General features: G+C 59.0%; 1 protein-coding gene across 2 annotated transcripts in view; it reads right to left on the bottom strand.

Moving 5' to 3' along the window:
* Positions 1-2,978: 2,978 nt before the first annotated feature.
* Positions 2,979-22,290, bottom strand: part of PTPN1 (protein tyrosine phosphatase non-receptor type 1) — a 59,025-nt gene continuing 39,713 nt past the window's right edge. The window contains exons 2-9 of one of the 2 annotated variants that reach the window (XM_062204353.1): positions 14,187-14,277; positions 12,057-12,157; positions 10,408-10,506; positions 6,694-6,831; positions 4,478-4,687; positions 4,165-4,326; positions 3,712-3,929; positions 2,979-3,238 (exon numbers count right to left, since the gene is read on the bottom strand). In XM_062204353.1, coding sequence (XP_062060337.1) covers positions 3,028-3,238; positions 3,712-3,929; positions 4,165-4,326; positions 4,478-4,687; positions 6,694-6,831; positions 10,408-10,506; positions 12,057-12,157; positions 14,187-14,277 — 1,230 coding nt within the window. In that variant the 3' untranslated portion in view covers positions 2,979-3,027. The remainder of the gene's footprint in view (positions 3,239-3,711; positions 3,930-4,164; positions 4,327-4,477; positions 4,688-6,693; positions 6,832-10,407; positions 10,507-12,056; positions 12,158-14,186; positions 14,278-22,290) is intronic. The other variant, XM_062204354.1, reaches the window with a different exon arrangement.

The raw sequence follows: 22,290 nt of genomic DNA, 5'->3' as shown, positions 1-22,290 counted from the left end.
GAGAGTAGACACTGTTTGCTTCACCAAGTCACCTGCTGGGGGCGTCCGCCCAGCTCCCCCACCCCACGGATGCGCAAGGACTCTCGGGGCCGTCACCCCTGCCTGCCCGCCGGGTCCTACTGCCCCAAAGGCACACACTGAGCTACTGTTCACACTGGACGCTTAGGGGCCGTTTTTTATACCCAGAACGCGGAGGGAGATGGGTGCAGCTCCGCCCTCCGAGCCCCTGGCAGTGCGGTGTGGCCGTGGCTCGCAGGTCTTAGTCCCCAGGCGCGGTGAGGGTTCAGGTTGGCACCATTAAGAATGTTCCTGGCCACGGCCAGCTTTGAACCTGTCGGTAAGCCTTGAAGGAGACGAGGGAATTCTTGGTTCTACTGAGTATTGCAACATTTGCAAGTCTGAAATTACTGCAAAACAAAATGACGGCTTTCAGAGGACGCATGCTACACAAATTTTTGTTTCTAAGTTCACCGCCGCGTGTGGCTTCACGGTGATAGACGTGGTGGCCTCTCAGGGCTGTAGGTGTGAGGTCCCAGCAGTGTCCACCCAACTTCCCCCAGCTCAGGAGGTCCCAGGGTGGGGTTTGGGGGCAGAACCCGGGCTGAGCTTGGCAGAGCCCAGAGAAGTTGTGCTGGCCCGCGGCCTCCACCTGCCCAGAGCCACGCTCCTTCCACGTACAAAAAGCTGCCCAGCCCGCCGGGGGCCCCTGATGCGAAGGAACCGGAAGCACCTCACACTGTCTTTAGAAAAACAAATTTATTGTTGCAACTCAAATGCAAACCCACCATTTTACGGCAAGCTGGGCACCTGGGCAGCGCGACAGCTCAGTCACGGAAGACCCCAGACGCCCTCCTCCCCGCCCCCCCGCCCCGCGGCTGTGCACCCCGCACACACGCCTGAGAGCCGCCGCGCTGTCACTTTGTTCCGTGCACAGAACGCAAGAACGACCGACTGACCGCCGAGTGAGTTTTGGCTTAAGGCATAGAGCAGAGCAGCTCGCTACCTCTTGTCCCCGGGCCGCACCGCCATGTCCGCTCGGAGATGCTACGGTCTAGACACACCCAGACTACTACACACACGTACACCTACCAACACAGCCCGACTGCAAAACGCTTGGCCTGGGCCCACCACGCCTCGCCCTGGCCGGCCCCGCCCCCGGGTTTTCCGTGGGGCTTCGACCCTGTGAAAGGCAAAGGGTGAAAATGCTGGCAGAGGCAGCTCCGGGCACGGCTGCCCTTTGTCTTGTTAAAAAGCCACGAGCACGGAGGTCTGAGGTTCCCTCGCAGGAAGAGTCGAGAGCACCATCGGTCCCCACGGGGTTCCAGGGCAGGCGGTGGCCTCGCCCAGCAAGGCGACCACGGGCGCCCCCAGGTGGCTCCAGAGCTGTGGTTTCCAACGTCGCCCTGGTCCCAAGCTCTGGCCTGCACAGGCACTGCGTGAACGTGGAATAGTGGAGGCTGAGCCCACGGGCGGGCAGAGCTGGAGGCGTGGCTGCGGCTTCCCAGAGGCTTGGAATGTCTGCGTTACAGCAGGACCCAGCAGGGGCAGGGCGGCTGGGCCTCACCAGGAGCCACGGAGGGCGGAGCCAGCGGCCACGCAAGAGCAGACCGGGCCCGGGCCCACTGGTGAGCAGAACGCGGAGTCTCTTGTTCCAAGCACGTGGCGTTCTCACGGGACACAGAAGACGGTACATGCATCTCACATACAGCGGGACGGGGCGGCCGAGAACCAGGCTCCGCAGGTCGGGGGGAGGGGAGCTGGGACCAAGTCCCGTCTCATTATGTCTTTAAATACCCGAGTCATTATATATTACCCCTTGTCTGTCTAGCCCCGAGCCGGCGGCCCCTGCGCCACCTGAGCTTCCTTCTGGTACTTTCTGACAGGGCCTCCGCACGGCTGAGCCCAGGGCATCTTCACACAGCGCCGTCCGGGAGGACGCTCGAGCTGTGGGGGCGCTTCCAGGGGAGGGCAGCCCTGCCTGGCACCGCCCGCTCCTTGGCTCCGGACAAGCTGGGCCGTGGCCTCGGGACTCAGGCCAGGGGCCTGGAGCGGCCCAAGCCTGTGTCCAGGGCCCCTCTGGGCTGGCTGGCAGCAGGCCTGCGGGCAGGGGCGGGCGGGAGAGGGTCGGCTACGTGCCGGTGTTCCAAAAGGAACTGGAGCGAACCAAGCACTCCGGCCGAGCCGAGCCCGCAGAGCTGGCTGCTCTCGCGTGACCCCAGCAACGAGGGGCACCCCAGCCCTGGGGGTGGGGTTTGGCTTTCACCATGGCCCCCTCCCCCCAAAAATCACCCTAAGGAAAAAACTGCATTTTGCTCAAGCGGAGCCTGGAGAGAGGGGGACAGAGTGGGACGGGCCTGGCGAGACCGCCCCGGCCCTGCAGCGAGCGGCGCTGGTCACCCAACCCGAGGCAGAACCCTCTCCCTGGAGCTCAAGGGCGGCTGCAGGCAGGGGGCCCGCCCCCAGGTGGGCCTGGCCCTGAGCCCCTGTTGTGGGCGGAGCCACGTGCGGGGAGCCAGTGGGGACCTGAGCAGAGGCAGAAGCACGCAGGGCGCCCCGGGGAGGCCTCCCACAGCCGCCTGCCCCCTCTCTCCGGCGGCCTACATTCAGCCAAGGTCGGGATCTCCCCTGGGGACCCAGATGCAAACCGTGACCCTGACTCCACCGCCGACGGGTACAAGAGCTCCTAAGTGCCTGGTTGGTTTTTTTTTCTTCCGGAAATAACAAAAAAGCTGCTTCTTATAAAGGTTAAAAACAACAATGTGTTGTAATTCAACTTCCCCCAGAACTGAACATAAAGAGAGAGATGGAGAGAGTGAGCGCGCGACGTATTTGGCATTTTCTCTACTTACTCCTGAATCGGTGAAGGCCCTGAGATTACTCCGCCGTCCTTGGGGCCGCGGGGCTCCTGCCAGCCCCGGCGCGGCCGCCCCGCCCCGGCAGCCCGGCCACGCCCAGGGCCAGCCTCTGCGTGCGGCTTCTGGGGCGGCGGGCCGCTCCGGAGCCGGGTGCTCGCGCTGGCCGCGGCCGTCAGTGGAAGCAGGCCCTGTAGCAGAGGTAGGCGCCGGCCGTGAGGACCGTGGCCACGCACATGTTGAGCAGGAAGGGCTTCCAGTGAGTCAGTGCGTGGCCCGCGTGCTCCTCGGGCGGCGACGGCTCCTCCTTGGCGGGGAACGCAGCCTGGGGGCCTCGCAGGGCGCCCCCCACGACGCGACTCCTAACTTCAGTGTCTTGACTCGTGCTGAGGAAGAGGGTGGAGGCGGGTTACTCATCGGCGGGAGAAGTGGGCGGCATGGGCGCTGTCCACAGGGGGAATTCTAGGGAAACCGAGCCACTCGGGCTGAGGACAGCCAGACTATGGCAGGTGTCACCCCAAGGGCCTCAGGCGACACCCATAGCCAGGGTGGGGCCACAGGTGCCTGGCTCACTTCCCACTGCACGGCTCAGGCTGGAGCCCCCACTGGTGCACACCCGGGGGAGGGGGAGGGGGCGGACCTTGCTCTCAGCTCGGCAACTCCAGCGTCTGCTCAGTCCTACTGAGCCCATTCCAACAAGCACCACAAGGTGGAGCTACAGCCCCACCGAAGCCAGTCACTCCCCAGGTCCGCAGGCACCCAGCGCTGGGCCTTGTCCAGCTCGGAGAGGGGCAGCCCAGGGGTTTCCGGAACACAAGGTCGTCCCCTCGTCCCCACCAGGCCGGGACCCCGAAGGTACCTTTCCAAGCTACAGGCAGCAGTCGGGGCTCTGGTTCCTTCCCGGACGGGGCCATCCGTATCCTCCTCGGCCCCATTCTTCACCCACTGGTGATTGGGGAAGAAGCCCTTGCACTTCCCGTTGTGGGGCTCTAGGACCCGCTTGGGCGGCCGGGGAGGTGGGGGCACGTGCTCAGGTGGGGGCTCGAGGTCCTCGTGGGAGAGCTCCTTCCACTGATCCTGGAGAGGTGGCGAGAGGGGTCCGGTCAGCGGGCGCTTCCCGCCGATGGGCTCCAGGCACGCGTGGGCAGACCACGCGCTCATAGCGCAGGTGCAGCCTCGCACCAACGCCCTCTGTGAACACTCCAGAGGCGGCACCTGCGGCGAGCGGAACCTTGCCACAGCCTGCTGGCCACTTCACAGGGAAGGGCACCCGGCCAGAGACCATCACACGGTCAGAGCAGGGCAGGCTGACCTGCACCGAGGCATCTCCCATGATGAACTTGGCCCCTTCGATGACGGCCAGGTAGGAGAAGCGCAACTGGTCCGCCGTCTGGATCAGCCCCATCCGGAACTTCCGCATCTCCAGCAGCACCTTCTTGATGTCCACGGACGAAGGGTCTTTCCTCTTGTCCATCTGAAAGCCAGAGACAGCTGAGGCCGCGCCGCCCCAGCCCCAACCTGCCTGCGTGCTGGGGCGGGCGTGCAGGCCAAGGGGGAGGGGGCTCTGGCTCCAGCAGGGGCCGAGCTATGCTCAGAGGGGAGCAGGCCGGGCAGGGGCTCCGTACCAGCAGGAGGCAGGTGTCAGCCAGACAGAAGGTCCCGGACCTGCCGATGCCCGCGCTGCAGTGCACCACCACGGGGCCGTGCTCCGGGCTCAGCGACCCCGACTCGCGGACTTTGAAAAGAAAGTTCAGGAAGGAGGCTGGTGACTCGGGGACTCCGAAGTCAGGCCACGTGGTGTAGTGGAAATGTAAGATCTCTCGTGTTTCCTGAGTCTGGAAGAGAAAGACACTCATGCGGACTCTCGGGGACTCAGAGCTGAGTCCATCCACTCCGCCCGCCTTCCGGGGCCGCCACAGCCGCTTCCCCCCCTCCAAGAGCAGCACCGACTCCCAGATTTCCCCACCCGAGTGCCCGTTCGACACCGGCTCCCCCACCCGAGTGCCCGTTCAAGCCCCGGCTGCACTGCTTCCAACCGAGCTCCCCGCTGAGGTGCCTGGGAAGGAGGCTGGACCCCACCCAAGTGGGAGTCCCAGGTAGATTCAGCCTGGCTCAGCCCTGGCCGTCGCAGCCGCTTGTGGAGTCAATCAGTGAGCAGACCTCCCTCTGCCCCCTCGCTGTAGCTCCTCCACGTAAGTAACGCCTACACGAAAGGCCAAGCGATGGACTGTATTTGCTCCACTAGGACAAAGCACCACCCGCTGTGCTCTGAACTGTCGCCCTCGACAGCAGGAACAATTCTCCAGAGTTTTCCAGAAGTCAGCCCGGGTCAGCCTGCAAATGCTGAAGAGCATTTTTCACAAAGGTCTCCTACATCGCCCTCCAGGCACATTCACACGGCTGCCCGTGTTATTTCTGAGAACCCCCAGGAAGGCCCCCCCACCCCCCCAGTTCCCCACAGTTCCCCTCCTGGGAGGGGGGCGGGGGGGGGGCTTGGGAGTGGCTGCACTTATCCACTCCCCGATAACCTGTGCAGAGTTCCGCTGCTTCCACTCCACGAGACTGCCAGGAGCCACGGGGCCACACAGCACTGTGTGGACAGCTAAGACGTGCAGCCCAGCACGCAAGCCCAGTGGGCCCCATTGCCCTCACCCCCCTCCAGGCTGCTACCGGACGCCTCCCCCTCCCCCACCGCAGTAATCTCAATCACTACACACCACCTGCCAACCCTTCCTCAAAGAGCTTCCCGGAAACCCCTAACCCTATCTGATAGGAGGGGAAAGAGAGAGGCCGGCACCCCTTGTGGGCGCTGGTTCGAGTTCTGGCTACCCCACTTCCAATCCAGCTCCCTGCTAGTGCACCTGGGAAAGCAGTGGAAGACGGCCCAAGTGCTTGGGCCCCTGCTCCCATGTGGGAGACTTGAATGGAACTCGAGGCTCTTGGCTTCGGCCTAGTCCAGCCTTGGCCATTGTGGGAGTGAAACAGCAGACAGAACCCCTCTCTCCCTCTCCTCCCTCTTTCTCTGCCATTCAGCCTTTCAAATCCATAGTTAAAACAGCTGTGGTGGTGGGCGCCGCGGCTCAATAGGCTAATCCTCCGCCTGCGGTGCTGGCACACCGGGTTCTAGTCCCGGTCGGGGCACCGAATTCTGTCCCGGTCACCCCTCTTCCAGTCCAGCTCTCTGCTGTGGCCCGGGAAGGCAGTGGAGGATGGCCCAAGTGCTTGGGCCCTGCACCCACATGGGAGACCAGGAGAAGCACCTGGCTCCTGATCAGCGTGGTGTGCCGGCTGCGGCAGCCATTGGAGGGTGAACCAACAGCAAAGGAAGACCTTTCTCTCTGTCTCTCTCTCTCACTGTACACTCTGCCTGTCAAAAAAAAAAAAAAAAACAAAAACACACCAAACCAGCTGCGGCCACGCTTCCCATAGCAGGTACACGTGGGACCTCGCCTGCAAAGGCCACGGCGGCGAAGCGGGCGTCAGCGCGAAGGGCCTCCTCCTCGGCCCCAGGAGCACCGGAGCGGGCGGCCTACTCCACTGGTGCGGACCTCGCAGCCCTGGCTCGGCCTCAGCTGCTGCACGCACGCAGGTGGGCCACGGTCCCGGCAAGGAATCCCTTCCCCTAAGACCTGTGCCCACAGGGGTGAGGGCTCTGTGGCCCCCCTGTCCTACCCCTTCCCCAGGCACCTGGTGAGGCTCCAGGAGGCTCTGCCCAGCACAGTGCCGGCGCCACACCTTGTGCAGGGCGACCACCACCTGGAGACGTCAGCATCAGCACCTATCACCCCAGGGACCGTCCCCCAGGGACCGCCCCAAGTCCCTCCGCACCCGCCATACTCACTGTAAGGTTTTCCAATTCTAGCTGTCGTACTGTGTAGTAGGACTTGATATCTTCAGAGACCAAGGTCAACTTCAGATTTGTGTCATCGAACGTCATTTCTTTTTCTTCCCTCTGTGGCCAGTACTGTGCACATTTTAACTAGGGCAGGAAAACAGCAGGTTACCTCGAGCAGCGGACTGTGGCCCTGACGGGCGTGGTGGACCACCACCCAGAGGCCCGGGACAGGCACAGCTGCGGGGCGCAGGCTGGGGGACGGGCGCTGAGCACTGTGGGAGGGGCTCCTCTTCCACTCTGGACAGAAACAGCAGGTAGGCAGGGGCTAAGCCGCACAATGGCCACCCGATGACTTGGGGCTTCCCGTAATGCACCTGCATGGAGCCACAGCCACCTCCTCGGGGGCCAAGCAGGGGCGGCTCCAGGGCCAGCCTTGTGTGCTGGGAGAGGCCGTTGCTCGATTCCGGTCATGGTTCCAGGACAGCGATCAGAGAAGGCTCTGCGGGAGGCCGCCCAGGACTTCCTGGGGCGCGGCCGTGAGGAGCCAGGCTCTGGGGAGCAGCCGCAAGCAGGCCCAAGTGGCCGGGGGACCTGCTGCAGAGGCTGCAGCCAGGAGCGGCTCTCGGGAGGGTAAGACAGAGGCACAGGTGTCCGATGGTCCCGCTCCACACCCAAGGCAAAAAGCAAGAGAAACAGCCCCAGGCTATGAAGCTGGCGCATGGTCCTGGGACGGGAGCCGGCAGGGCTCCTGGGAGAGCGCGGATGCGGCAGGCCTGGGCAAGTCTTGGACACTTTCAGCCCTGTCACCTCCACAAGCTGACCAGGAGCCGCCCATGCCGAGCCTCTGGAGTAGGCGGAGCCAATTTGTGGGTGCAGAAGCCACCCCGTCACCCAGGAAATGGACGACGCACTATACAGCAAGACCCTTGGTGCCAGAGTGGACGGCAGCTGGAAACTAGACCTTCAGGGAACAGGACAGGATCCCCGCATTGCAACAAAGAGACACTACACGGCCTCAGACCCAGGCCAGACGCTGCCAACAAGGCGAGCAGAGAAGAAGGGGCAGGGGCAGAAGGGTCTCTCCCTGGGGGGCTTTCAGACCTCCACAGCACACACACTGGCCAGACCAAAGCGTCACAACCAAGTGCTCCTTTGCAATCTGCAGGGATCCTGGTACACAGCTAAGTGCTTGCCAGCCACAATCTATTTCTAAGAACTCTTCAGCAGCTACAGTAACCTGCTCTATTCCACTGTCATTTCCGGCACAAAGCTTTTAAAAAACCTGCAAGATGTAGAATGGGCACACGACCACCACTGCTGCTACCCCACCACGCGAGCAGCCCTCAGCAGGCTCAAAGCGAGGCGCCAGAGAGGGGCTCGGCGGTGCCAGCAGGTGCACTTGCCGCTTCCACCATGAAGGCAGTCTCAGAGGGGCCTCGGGGCCTTCCGAAACAGCCAGACCCTCGTAAGGAAACTCCTAAGAAACTCACCTACAGGGAGCCGGGTGGACGGCTTGGTTTTCCCAAAGAATGGAGCACAGAGTCCGAGCGACTCAGGAAGCCCAGGGCAGCTGTGGCACACAGGGCAGCGCCCTGTGCGAGCAAGCACCCGAAGCCCAGCCGCGGCGTCGCGGGCTGCAGGAGATCCAGCGGAAGCTCTGGAAGGGCGAATCCCACTAAAGAACAACACGTGTTCCTCCCACACCGAGGCGCCTGAAGGCAGCTTCTACAGGGAGCCAGCGAGGACCCTGGCCATTCGGATGACCCCAGGCTAACGATCACCTCTGCATAACTGGGTTCCTGGACACAGGGGCCCAAAAAGGTAGCAGGCAGGTGTGCCGCAAGCAGGAGGAGAGCATCCTCGGTGACTGTGCGGGCCAACTGAGCCTGGACAGCGCTCCTGCCAAGCCGCCTGCCCCGCCGCTGCTGGGCGGTTTGTAGTCGGTCAGCTACACCCAGCAGACCTGCACTCCTCAGCTCTCTGAGCCCCATGATGGGAGTGATGATGTCGGCCGGGAACTGGAAAGGCCGATGCCACAGAAGCGTCTGGAAGCCCCCTGACCCACACGCCGCTTCTCCTGTCCATGCACCCCTGAGAAGGACAGCAAGTTCACACAGAAACAGGAATGACGCGAAGAGCCACGCAGCCATGCTTTCTTGCTGGCTGGCATGGCGGCCTGAAGACAAGGCTGTCGCTGTGGACCCCAGGTCTACTCACAGTCAGCCTCGGGTAGGGGACAACCAGGAGCCGCGACCACAGTGCTGGGCACAGCTCTGTGTTACAACCTGGCAACAGCTGCTAAAGCAAGCTCTGGACTAATAGCAAAAAGGTTGCACTGGCTCCTTTAGCAACAGAGAAGCAAACAAGCAACAAGTGCTGCCATGGTCGATGATGTCTGAATGGGCGTCTTTGACGTAAAACTCTCAGCCCTAGAGCAGCGCTCTGCGCGGTGGACAGCGGACCAAGTCTGGAGTCCGGCATGGGCAGTGTGGGACTGCCAAGTCCAGGGAGGGGCGTGCCTGAGTCCTGCAGCTTACAGGACAGCCCCCAACGCCACACAGGCTGTGCGCCCGTGTGGCTTCCGCGCTGCGGGGAGCCAGCGTTGGCTTCTTCATCCAAATCTGTTGCCGAGGCTGGCGGAGGCTGGGGTTTGCTTCCCAGTTGTAACTTCACATTTTACTAGCCAAGCCGGAAGTAGAAAGATTAAAATTCACACTCACTTTCACTGACAAAGTGTTTTCTAAGACAAAGAGGCATTATTTAATCAAATGATCACGCCGCCAAGCTCTGGACCTGCTACTGCTGAGCAAATGAGTACTTTCATTTTTTTTCCAAAAAACAAAAAAACCCCACGTGTTGGGAGCAATGAAGCTGACAGAACCCCCCCCCCCCACCGGTGGCAACACGTGCTGTCCTAAGATGCCCACTCTCCTGAGCGCCGGGCACGGGGCTGTGCTGACGCGGCTGTGATGTGGCCCTTCCCTGTACTTGGAGTGGGTCCCACCCAGGGCGATGATGGTGCTGCTAGGAGCCCTCGTGTTCTCCAAGGCAAGCCACGTCTGTCCGGAGGCAGCCGGGACAGCTGCAAGGGCGGCACCCCAGCCGAGCCCCGACAGCACAGCACCAGGGCCTGGCAAGGCCTGGGGACACTCAGTTCCTGGCTCCTAGGCCACACATTTCTACTGGTCTCCACGGTCACCAGCAAGTGGAGATGGGGAAGGAGGCTGAAGGACACACACATGGGGACAGAGGCCACACAGGCTACAGCCTGCAGTCCTCATGTCATCCCAAGCCGGGCGGGAGGTGGGGTGGGGGGTTTAAGAGTGGTAAGGATTGAGGACACAGATCCTGATGTGAACGCGCCCGCCGGCAGCGCGTGCACTGAGGCCAGCACCGGCGGATCCAACTCTGCAGGGCCAGCTCCGCACGGCGGCGGAAGGCACGTGTGAGCAGCCAACACTCCGGCGTGACGGAGACACACTGGACCTCACTTCTCGAAACACAGCCCTGTCTACACAAGCTCACCACGACAGCGGTGGCCCAGGAGGCACAGGGGACAGAGCACAGCCCACGGGGACAGAGGCCAAGCGCGACTCTGCTTTGTCTCCCTTCTTATTCCCTTACCTGATCTGCTTACCACAGGTGATTTGAGAGAGAGCACGTGAAGGAAACACGGGCTGACACACATGGCAGGGACAGCGGCCGACAGCCACCACTTACCGAGCCTTTCTCCATCACCCGGTTGAGCATAACCACGCCTCTGCTTTTCTGCTCCCACACCATCTCCCAGAAGTGCCCGCACGTGTTGGGCAAGGGGCCCTGCAAACGCACAATTGACACGAGGTGTGGCACTGCAGACCCAAATCACAATGAGCTCCCACTCGGTTCCACACCGACGCAGACCGAGGGCGGCCGAGGCTGGGGCAGCGCCCGCCCCCTGGCCCAATGGGCAGTCCGCGCAACGAGGGGTGGCACCCACATCTCGGTCAGGGCTGACGGCAGAGGCCGGACCGCCGATTCTGCCTTCTGAGCCGGCTGAGGGGCCCCCTGGGCTGCAGCCCTCAGGGCAGGAGGACTGCACGACCCAGCCGCTGTGTGCAGGCCAGCGACCAAGCGTGATGCTCAGGCAGCCCTCGCACCCTTGGCCTTGGCCACGTCGAGCCTGTTCCCTCAACACTCTCTCTCGACTAATCCCAGTGCCTAGTCCCAGGGCTGTGAAAATTAACGCGTTCATCTCTGTCAAGGACAGTTCCTGGAACCTGGCATGCAGTAAACGTTACCACGACAACAATGAGCTGCCAGCCTTCACCCCAAGACCAGGGGACACGACAGCGATGGGCACCCGGAGGGTCCCTGAGGCGGCACGGTGGGGTGTTTGCTGCACCCGGGGCACCAAGGCTCAGAGTCTGTCTCGCCTGCCATCTCCTCCACTTCCTGGGGCCAGCACCCCTTCTTCTAGAATGGTTTCCAGTCTTGCCTACTCTCACACGAGTTCTTATTCTTAAAACCTTTCCCTGTAAGTCTCACCACGTCCCCTGACCACATGGCTCTTGGTGCCCTCGGGCTTCCTTCCCCACATTCGTCTGGAACTCACTGCCCGATGAGACAAGTTACACTCTGAGCACGTCCTGTATGCGTCTGGACAACCGTGGGCCATACGCGGGACCCCTCCCCCAAGCTATGGGAAGAACAGCCCCAGGCCGGCTGAGCTCATGGGACCCTTGGCGGTGCACCAGGACCCCGGCTGCAGCTCTGCCACTCGCCTGCTGCCCTCCCCACCTGCCGACACGCACTGGTTCAGAATGGGCCTCAAGATTCAAATCTGCCGAGATCTGAAAATGCTCCTGCATTCCTTTCAGACGAGCGCACGGACTTGCACACCCGCACAGTGGACAGCACTGCGGTCAGCAGCGGCAGCGGCGTCTTGCTTGTGTATCTCAGAAAACGGCCCCGCTGCACTGCCCGGGCTGACTTCAGCCGGGACCACTGCGATTCCTTCTGTAGCCCCGAGGGCAAGGGCAGATCACCTGGGTGGCCTGGCCAACAGCCCTGGTCCCACCTTACAAAGGTTCTGGGGGGAGGGGGGCCGCAGCACTCTCTCCCATGGTGTTTTCCAGCTCTCCGTTTTTATCACAGACACTGTCATGCCCGTGTAAAGGGCCTCCGGAGCCCACTCCCACGCTGAACGGCTGCGAACAGGAAGGAGAACTTTGACCTCTCCCAAGAGAGAAGTTCACAAGAAGCTGCTTCTGCCTTAACCTCTTCCCAGCCCCGGCTCTGCAGGCAGGGGAGTGAACCAGCAGACGGGGAAGCTGTCTGTGCCTGTCAAATACGACAGACAATTAACCCTTTAAAAACAATCTGCTCACCTGGGTAAGAATGTAGCTCCTTTGGGCTTCTTCCATTTTTATCAAACTGGCATTGATGTAGTCGTTATCTTCTTGATGCAGCTTAATCCGGCTGTGGTCAACTGAAAGGCAAGCAGGGCTCGGGCGTTAGCCGTGCAGCTCCACACTTGGGCAGTGCCCAGGAAGGCCCTGGACACGAGCTGGTAGCCAGGGTATGCACACGCATGTTCTAAAGGATTCCGAAGAGCGCGGTCCTGGAAACCAGCTACCACCTGGAATACTAGGTCTCACCCTGATGCTCAATACAAACCAAGACACTTGGGCGACTTAAGTGGCTCCCAGCAATAAAGGATCTCCAAAACCACACGTGACTGTCACTGTGGGCGACAGGAGAGGGTGCTGATAGCACTGGGTGACCTCGGGCCAACACTGTGTTGTCTGAGCCTCAGCACGGTCACTCGTCCCACAGAGGTACTGAGGGGGCTGTGGGCAGAGCGAGTGAGCAGGTATGTGTGCAAGGCCCCGCCCAGCACCAGGCACAAGACAGGCGCCTCGTGGCCGCTGGAGCGGGGTTTGGCGCAGGTCACCCCAGATCTCCAGCCGATCTCCTGGTCTCCCGGAAAGCAGGGGAAAGGGAGGAAAGGACGCTGTCGGGATGGGGCTGGGAGAAGCGTGGGCACTGTCCCCGCGGAGCGTTGTTTAAGTGCTGGAAAGCAGTTCACAAAACCCCTTAGATGGAAAGTGCTCAGGGGCCGGCGCTGTGGCACAGAGGGTTAAAGCCCCGGCCTTAGCACCGGTATCCCATATGGGCACCGGTTCGAGTCCCGGCTGCTCCACTTCCAATGCAGCTCTCTGCTATGGCCTGGGAAAGCAGTGGAGGATGGCCCAAGTGCTTGGGCCCCTGCACTTGCGTGGGAGACCTGGAAGAAGCTTCCGGCTTTGGATCTGCGCAGCTCTGGCTGTTGCAGCCATCTGGAGAATGAGCCATCGGATGGAAGACTTCTTTCTTCCTCTCTTTCTCTCTCTCTCTCTCTCTGTAATTCTGCCTTTCAAATCAATCAATCAATCTTAAAAACAAAAGTGCTCAGGAATGTAGGAACACTAAAGGCAACACTGTCCCCCAATTCTGAGCAACCACAGCCAAGGGGGAGCCTGGCGCCAAGGGGGCCGTGGGAGTTGTCCTGTCACATCAGCTGTCCAGAGGTCTCCAGCCAGGACCCACGACAGTCACCAAGGTTTTTAACACAAATGCCTACGTGCTGCCTCAGCCTGGATGTGCTAGGTCACGAGCAGCAGCTGCAGGGGGCGGCCACGAGGCCCCTGACCGCCCACAAGTGCACTCGGGGTGCTATGGTGACAACTGTCTACAGTGGTCAGCAACTAATGGGTGTTTGCTGTGTCTGCGTAAGACACTGGGCTACTGGCTTCTGCTGGTTCATCCTCACACTCTCCTATCGCACCGAAGACCGTGAAGAACAGGATGTTCCAAAAGCCACACAGCCCGAGCGGGCAGCTGACACACCAGCCCAGGAGCGGCACGGCAGCAGCCCAGGACGCAGGCTCTGCCCCAGCTCCAGGCCCTTTACACCTGGGAGCCACGCGAGGCGGGCCAGGCGCACTGCATCCGTCCCAAGGGGAGCAGTGGCAGCCACCGCTTGCGGACACAGCGAGGACACGCGGGAGTGCCTGTGGGGCTGAGCCCGACCCCTCAGTGGCAGGGAGGGGCAGGCACTGTTCGGGCCGTGGGCTCAGCCCCAGCTTTTCCTGCTTTACAAGAACCTGGACCTAACCTAAAACATTTACTGTGCAGATCCACAGCCCACCACCCAGCAGGCAGTGGGAGCGAATGGCAAGGCAGCGGGGGTGGTGGGCGGGGCGCGGCGGCGCTGCAGGTCAGCACAGGGCCTTGTGGAGTCACCCCCAAGGGGTTGCCCTGGAAGGAAAATGATTCATCACACAAACAGTCAAAGCTGAGAAGCGCCTGGAGCTCTGTTTTCCAGACACTGAAACCGTGCCCCTCCGCCATGGCGGCAGCACGCCCCGGTACGCCAAGTCTCCACCTTCGTGCCAGGAGTGCTCGTGTGCCACCAGATCCTGGAGTGAACGGCGCCTCGACCCGAGGCCCGCAGCCGGGGCGGCCCGGATACTTACAGGGGCTGACATCTCTGTACCTGTTGCGGTTTTTGTTCTTAGGGAGCTTGGCCACTCTGCAAGGGAAGTCGCTGGCTTCGTGGCGGATGTCCTACAAGAAAGCAGAGAGTTCTCGCCTGGAACCCCTGGCAGCAGGCACACATCCACCGTTTGGGGGGAGGGGGGGGCGATGTGGCTGAAGGAGGGCAGAGGTTTGGGGAGGGGGTCGCGTTTCACTCAGGAGCCCCTGGCATGGCCAAGGGAAAGGCACTGGAGAGCCGGTGTGGCGCCAGGAGCTGCAGGGGGTGATGGGAAGGCGGGAAAGGCGGCAGGGACACAGGGGCCAGGCCAGTCCTGAGCAGCCAGGAGTGCCAGGCCTGGGAGTTCCAACCACAGCCTTTTGTAAAGCTACAGCCATTAGAGCAGACAACACAGCTTCCTGTCAACACGGTAGCCCTCTGCGTTCCTGGGACGTGGTAAACAAATCCCCCGGCCCCAGAGCTCAGAGAAGCCTGGGCACCAGTCTCCTGCCAGACTGGCCACAAGTGTTCAGTGCTGCTCTCTCAACACCGCTGGAGTCCAGGGAACAAACACCTTTGATCTGCAAAGAGCAACAAGGCCGGAACAGCCTTCCTGCCGCTGAGCGGTACGCCCCGGATCACACACACAGGACAAGCCCACAAAGGGAGGGCAGGGACAAAGGCTGGATGTCAGACCCATGAGGCATGGGCGGCACACCCACAGCCCATCCCCCGCCACCACCCCATGTCCTCAGGGCTCAGGAGGCACAACCTTGTCCCGGGGTGGGGTGGTGCTGCCCCCAGCGGCCGGGTCACCCCCTCCACCCCCTCCCACGCTGGTGCGCAGCCACCTGGAGATCCGTTTGCGAACACATGAGCAGGGAGGCCTCTGCCCAGCAGCTGGTGCGGCACAGTGGACGGTGTAAGCCCTCTGCCACAAAGAGCTGTACAAGCTGGCCCCCAGGCCCCCGTGTCCCCCTTCCCTGTCCCAGCCACACTGCTGAGCACTGGATGCTCTGACCACCGAGGAGGGACTGACAGATAGCATCGTCACCTCGGTCTGCGACGGGAGGCCCGAAGCCAGCAGACGCCCACAGGCCCCTGCACCCACTCGGGGCCCTCACTTTCCCCGTGAGCCTCTACTGCCCACAGTGTACACACACCACTGTGGGGAAGGGACCCCAACAAAGTCTCAAGAACAAAAACCAGGGCAAACCCCTTGGAGGAAACAAGCTGCAGAAGAAATATTCAAAATATGTGCCATTAATATCCTCAGGCAGGAAAAGGCCTGTTACTTGTATCTATGAATTAAGAACAGGATGTCATAAAACACACACAAGAATGTCTCTTGGACCATAAGAACAAGATAGCAAACATAAGTTCAAAGAAGATAAGATAAAAGTAGCCTGAGGGGGGTGCTGTGGTGCAGCAGGCTGAGCAGCAGCTTGGGGCACTCACATCCCACGTGGGGTGCCCGGCTGCGTGCTGGCTCCTCCCCTCCACCCGAATCCAGCTTCCTGTGAATGCACCTGGGAAGTCAGCAGACAACGGCCCAAGCACTCGGGTCCTCGCCTCCCATGCGGGAGGCGCAGATGGAGCTCCTGCCTCTGGCCTGGCCCAGCACTGGCTGTTGCAGGCATTTGTTTGTGGAATATATGGAAGATCTCTGCCACCCTGCCTTTCGAATGAATAAACCTTAGGGGAAATGAAAAAAGTAAAGCCAAAGAAAAAAATTCAGAAAATTAAAATAAAGATAAGAGGTTAAGAAACCACCACAAATAATTCAAGGAAATTTCCCAGACTATCAAGTGCGGCTTCCACGATAAACAAACCCATCCTAAGGCACATTAGTGAGCAACTCTAGAATCCTGCAGACACAGAGCACATGCTGTAAATTTCCAGGAAGAAAAACACCACTCCCTTTGAAGAGGTGAGGAGATGACGAAGGCTTCAGACTTCGCAGGAAACACGGAGAGCCGGCCAGCCACAAGGCAATCCCTCACAGACCGCAGAGCAATGACTCCCTCCTAGAATTCCATACCCAGCCCAACAGTCACCACGCCCGCAGGACCAGAGAACCCTCCCCAGCGGGCAGCCCCGAGCCTGAGCTCCCGTCCTCAGCAGTCCACCAGCACTGGCTTCCACCGAGTGAAGACGGAACCAAGAACTAAACAGACGGAGGACACGCAGGGGTTAAAGTAGAAGATCCTCCACAAGGCAGGGGCAAAGGAAATTTCCACAGAAGCCGCGCAGACGGGCAGCTTCCTGCCAGGGTGACTCAGGGGAGTGTGTCCACGCCCTCTTCTGCCACATGAGCCGTGACCCTGCCAACTCCCGGAGGGAAGACAGACCTGACATCCAGGAAGTGGCACCCAGTCGAGAAGCACGGACTAGGAAGTCTCGAGGGGACAGCCGTGTGGCAGGTGACAGAGCACCACCCAGTCACAGAGAACACAGGTTTCTAGGCGTGAGGTCTTCAAGGAAAACCCGGAGCCCGAGAGATCGCCTCCATCCACTCTGCAGGCATGACACAGCGGATCCTGAAAACCTGGCGCAGGAAGGAGAGCGCTCGGCTCCCACTCGCTGAGCCAACACTTGCAGCACACACTGCGAACGCCGTCTTGTCAAGGACATGGCACAGGTCTACACAGGTGGGCTCGGGGACTCCGTCTCCTGGTGACAGCCCAGCCATCTTACTTTGTGTTAAGTCCACGCCGCTGGTCACACACCTACGGACGCAGGACTGCACTGGGCGCTCCCTCTGCTCGTGCTGCTGGTTTTACTGTGACTGCTAGAGAGGAGAGGTTACCCAAGTGGCTGCACCACGTCTCTAGTGGAGAGCAATCAGTAATCTTGTGGAAACTGCTCAGAGGAGCTACAAGAAAATACGGGAAGAATCGGCAATAGGCACAAAGAAAACAAGAAATTATTAACAATAGGAAAAAATTTAAGAGGCTGGAATGGTGTTGTAGTGTGTTAAGCCACTGCCTGCACTGCTGACATACCATAGGAGGTACCATATGAGTACTGGCTCCAGTCCCAGCTGCTCCACTTCCGATTCAGCTCCCCACTAACGCACCTGGGAAAGCAGCAGAGGACGGCCCAAGTGCTCGGGCCTCTGCCATCTAGGTGGGAAGGAATTCGAAGCTCCTGGCTTTGGCTTGGCCAAACCCTGGCTGTTGCAGCCATATGGGGAGTGAACCAGTGGATGAAGAATATACAAACTCTCTCTCTGTAACTTCCTTTCAAACAAATCTTTTAAAATACACATATACACACACATTAAACATGCATATATATTTACATATCTAAAACAGTATAGCACACTATCCTTGACTACCACAGGCAAAAATGCAAACACAAAATGACAGAATCAAAAAGTGAGCATATTGGGTGGGGGAGGGGGAAGTAGAGAGGCTATAATGGCTGGCTGTTTAAAAGAAACTGACCCTGTACCTTAATAAAGGGTTACCCGAGTGGATCAGAGGAAAGAGGGAGGTACAGACAAGCCCAAGTCAGCCTCTCAGAGTTGAAGATAGCTGTCCACAAGGAGAGGGCTGGGACGGCAAACGCCCGGTCCTACCATAAACCCACGGCAGCACCGTCTGACTTGGTAAGCCACGTCATATTCCAATGGATTTCAGAAGAACGCCGCAGTCTGCTACCCCACTGATTCGTTTACGCGAGTACACGCTGGCAGGAAGAGCTTGTGACTCCTGGGCAACGGCTGGTAACTGAAAAACACCGTGGCCGACCGTAAACCAACCCGCGATCAAACAGCGACAGCCGCTAAGCGTGCTGCTGCTGACACACACCCATCACACCACCAGGGACGGGAGGAAGCCTGCAGGGGAATGGCAGAGGACACCAGCCTCAGGCGACAGAAATCCGAGCCCTGAACCTGCTGCTCCGCCTTTTAGGCAGCAGGTGCACGCTCTGCCCTGGGAAGGGACACAATCTGTTCAGCCCAGCAGGTGCAGCCGAGTGAAGACAGAGCAAGTAACTGCTACGGATCAGCCCCCAGGCTAATGATATTTACACTGAGCAAATAAGGGCCAGTAGTCACAAATATTAGTATGTCAAGAGAGGGAGGGGAGGAGAGGGGAAGAGCGCGAGGTGGAGAAATGTAACCTAGAGATGTCATTCACTAGACCTTGGCAAAATGAGAGGTATTTGCACAACACTCTAGAAGGTGGGTTGAAGGGCTGCAGTGTGGCACTGCAGGTTAAGCCCCCAGGGGCAACAGTGTCCCCTGCTGGAGTGCAGGTTCAGCCCCACCTGCTGCGCTTCTAAACCAGCTTCCTGTTAATGCACCTGAGACAGCAGCTGACAATGGGCCAGATGACAGGGTCCTTGCCACCCCTGTGGAGACCAGGATGCTGCTGCTAGCTGCTGGCTTTGGCAGCCACTTGGGGAGTGAACCAGCAGGTGGAAGATTCCTGCTTCTGTCACTTTGCCTTTCAAATACTCATTTAAAAAATTATTGAAAATTAAGGTATACCCAGAGTAAAAAAAAATATAGATATTACCTTCAATAAAGTTTTTGAGCCAACTTTGAAGTATAATTTACAAATCATAAAATGTGCCCCTCCAGTGCGTTCCAAGCAATGCTGCACCCACGTGCCCATCGTTTCCAGGGCAAGCCTTACTTTTCTTCCTGATCTTGTTCGTTTGTGGCTTTTATCTCGGCCAGTTTGGATAGGCATTTATCGATTTAACTGATCTTCACAAAGAACCAGCTTTTATTTAAATGATTCTTTATTGCTTTATATTTCACTGATTTCTACTGAAATACTACTTCCTTTCTTCCTACTTTGGATTTAATTTTATCTTTAAAAATTCTTACGATAGAATCTTATATTTCAAGATTTCTCTAATAAAAACATTTCAAAACTTGGGATTCTCATTTTATATGAAGGTGGGGGTGAGCTCTTCCATACATTGGTTCATTTCTCAAGTGCTGTAACAGCCGGGCTGGGCAGGAACAAAGCCAGGAGCTGGAACTCCACCAGGTTTCCCACCTGGTGGCAGGGACCCAAGCACCGGGGCACCACGTGCCGCCTCCCGGAGTGCACAGGAGCAGGGAGCTGAGCTGGGAGCGGAGTGGTTGGGATGCTGTCCAGCCCGGCTTTCTCTGGTTAATGTGGGCATGCTCTATTATCCTTCTATCCACGTCCTTATTCTAAAAGTGGGATTTTTGCAAGCAGCATATAGTTGAGTCACGTTTGTAAAATCTAACAATCCTTGGTCTTTAAGATTTACGTATCTAAAAGGCAGGGTTGGGGGGGGGAGAGAGAGAAATAGCTCCCAGTGCACGTGCCATGGGAGTCGAGGACCAAGGGAGCAGAGGCAGCGACTGGGCTGTGGGAACACGAGGAGGAAACCACTCCCAGCAGGAGGGCGCTCAGGCAGCCACTGTGGCCAGAGCACGTGATGGGTGAAGTAGCAGAGGGGCCGCAGCGAGTCCAGGGTCAGCACAGTGGCCCCTAGAAGCAGCTCTCGGCGTGTGGTTTTCACTCTGAGCCATGGGGGAAGGCACAGAGCCCTTTTGAGCAGAGAATAACAGGATCTCTAGTGGCTGTGATACCCAGGACTGCAAGTCCCAGTTAGGAGAACACAGTAATACAGGTGACGGAGGAGGGGCTTAACCACAGTGGCGAGAGGGGGTCAGTTTCTGGCACGGTGTTAGGAATCACTGTGGTGACTCCTTCACGTTTCTCTGGCTCAGCCTGGCACATGGGAGATCCACACACACTCTGAGGGAACACAGTAACAGAAAATGCTAAGATTAGATATATTTTTGGGGTAAAGATTTATTTACTTATTTTTCAAGTCAGAGTTAAAGAGAGGAAGAGACAGAGAGAATCTTCCATCCATTGGTTCACTCCGCAGATGGCCGCAACAGCTGAGGCAGGCCAAAGCAGGAGCTTCTTCCGGGTCTCCCATGGGGGTGCAGGGGCCCAAGCCCTCGGGCCTTCTGCTGCTGCTCTCCCAGGCGCATCAGCAGGGAGCAGGATGGGAAGTGGAGCAGCCGGGACTCGAAACGGCACCCATGTGGGATGCCGGCACTGCAGACGGTGGCTTTAACCCGCTGCGCCACAGCGCCAGCCCTGAGATTAGATCTTCAATGGAGTAGTAGTATCTATACAACCAGAGGCACCTAAGGAAGGTCAGCAGACCGCTCCCCACCTAGCTGGACCGAATTCCGGCACAAGGCTTTCTGTGTTCGAAGACTGCAGCCAGCGTAAGCTAACCTCCAACTGCAGCGGAAGCGGTCTCACGGCGAGCTTAACCACACCCCACCTTTACCACACTGACCCGAGATTAAATACATGCTTCCAGTCCACCAACTGTGCAGAACTCCACTGAGAAGACAAAATAAAGGCCTTATAACTGACAAGGCGGTGACTGCTGGGAGGATCCAAAGAGAAAACAGAGCAGCCGGACCAGGTTCCCGAGGCGTCCTCTGAACAGGACCCTAACAGGGCGGTGACTTTCCCTGCGTCCTCAGTGTTTCAGGGTGATCACGCAAATCAGACCGTACCAGCGGAAACACGCACACCAACACACACCACCCGGATCCCGTGCGCCGGCGCATCCGCGTCTCACGGGCTCTTCAAGAGCCTGCTTGCCCCTGAGTGCCGACCTCAGAAACGCCAGGGAGCAGATGTCCAGCGTGCACGCTCTCCCGTGACCGCAGCAGGCTTCTGTTTGGTTAGTTTACACGTAAATGACACACACTGCATGGGGTCATTTTATGTAAGCATCAGGCACCCCAAATCTGAAGCATCTCCATGTCAAACCATTGACATGGGAGAAGAAAACGCAAGTCCCTTCAAAGTGATGACTCGGCTGGGCAAGAAGTCACCAAGTCTGGGTGGAGCCTAAGCAAAGCACCTGCTGAGCCCAGGCTCGCAGGAGGCCAAGGGCAGGCAGGACAGAAACAGCGCCTGAGGGGTTCCTGAAGCCACAGCTCATGCCCTTCGCAGGGCAACAGGCCATCTCTGGTGCGCACAAGGGGAGAACGGAAGGAATTACAGCCCAGAGGGGACAGAGTTTTGTACTTAGGGAAGTTCATTATCCAAGTCTCTCCCAAAAAGTCGCACCTGGATGAAATGCTGACAAGTTGTGATCTGACGTCTCTATTTCATTTGGAAATACACAGGCATCAGAAGCAGCCCAGCCTTACAAGGAAACACTCACCTGTATGTCCACGTCACGCACTTCACTAAGTGGAGCAGCGGTTTTGGTTCAACACCCTCTCTTCGGTCCACAGGTGAGTGTCTCTGACCGGCTCCAAGGTCAAATGCATTACTCACTTTAGAAACCGGCAAGTGGGGAGGTGGGGACAGTATCCTGTAGGCAGCCAGCTGTCTGATGAGAAGGGCCCAGGCCCTCCCCTCCCGCGCCTCCGAGTGCAGGCACAGGCTCAGACAGAGCCCGCTGACTGAGCTAACGGTAGTTCCAAAGGCCCCGCCGGAGACTACAGATGAACACACACCTGGCGCAAGCCCATTTCCTCCAATGTTAGAAGATGGAAGTTACTGGAGGTTTCTGGAGTTGGTCCACACAGCTTCTACAGCAGAACCAAATCACAAAATCACGGATTCAAAGCAGAAAAATGATCTTCGTTGACTAAGCTCTGTTTTAAAAGTCCAAAGTGGGGGGGGGGGGGCATAAAAACAACCCCACCGGTACATTTCGCTTGCTAGAACTTCCGAGAACTCCAGAGTCCCCGGGTGCCCATCCCGTCATCTGAGCTCCCCACCCGGACTCTACACACGGTTGTCTGACTTGACTGTTCCAGGTGCTCCCCAGCGCGTTGGGAAGCTGCTGGCTCTCAGAGGGACAGGGAAAGCCCAGGCACCCTGACGCAGTGAGCAGGGGGCGTCCTTCCTGGAACCCTCCCGCAGCACTGAAGCGGGAGCCACAGAGAAACGGGGTGTGGGGGTGGGGAGAGGGCGCAGGCTGACGTTTGGGAAGCCATGCCTTCAAAGTAACATGTACTGAACACATTTTGCTAATCATAAACCTTACCATAAATGAGGACATACAAATTCCTGCATCGCAAGATATACTCAGAGCTACACACATCAGAGGCCCAG

This window comes from Lepus europaeus, chromosome 10 (genome assembly GCF_033115175.1).
Source record: "Lepus europaeus isolate LE1 chromosome 10, mLepTim1.pri, whole genome shotgun sequence".
NCBI lineage: Eukaryota > Metazoa > Chordata > Mammalia > Lagomorpha > Leporidae > Lepus > Lepus europaeus.
The sequence above is the reverse complement of the archived record's forward strand: the minus strand, read 5'-3'. Positions and strand labels throughout refer to the sequence as shown.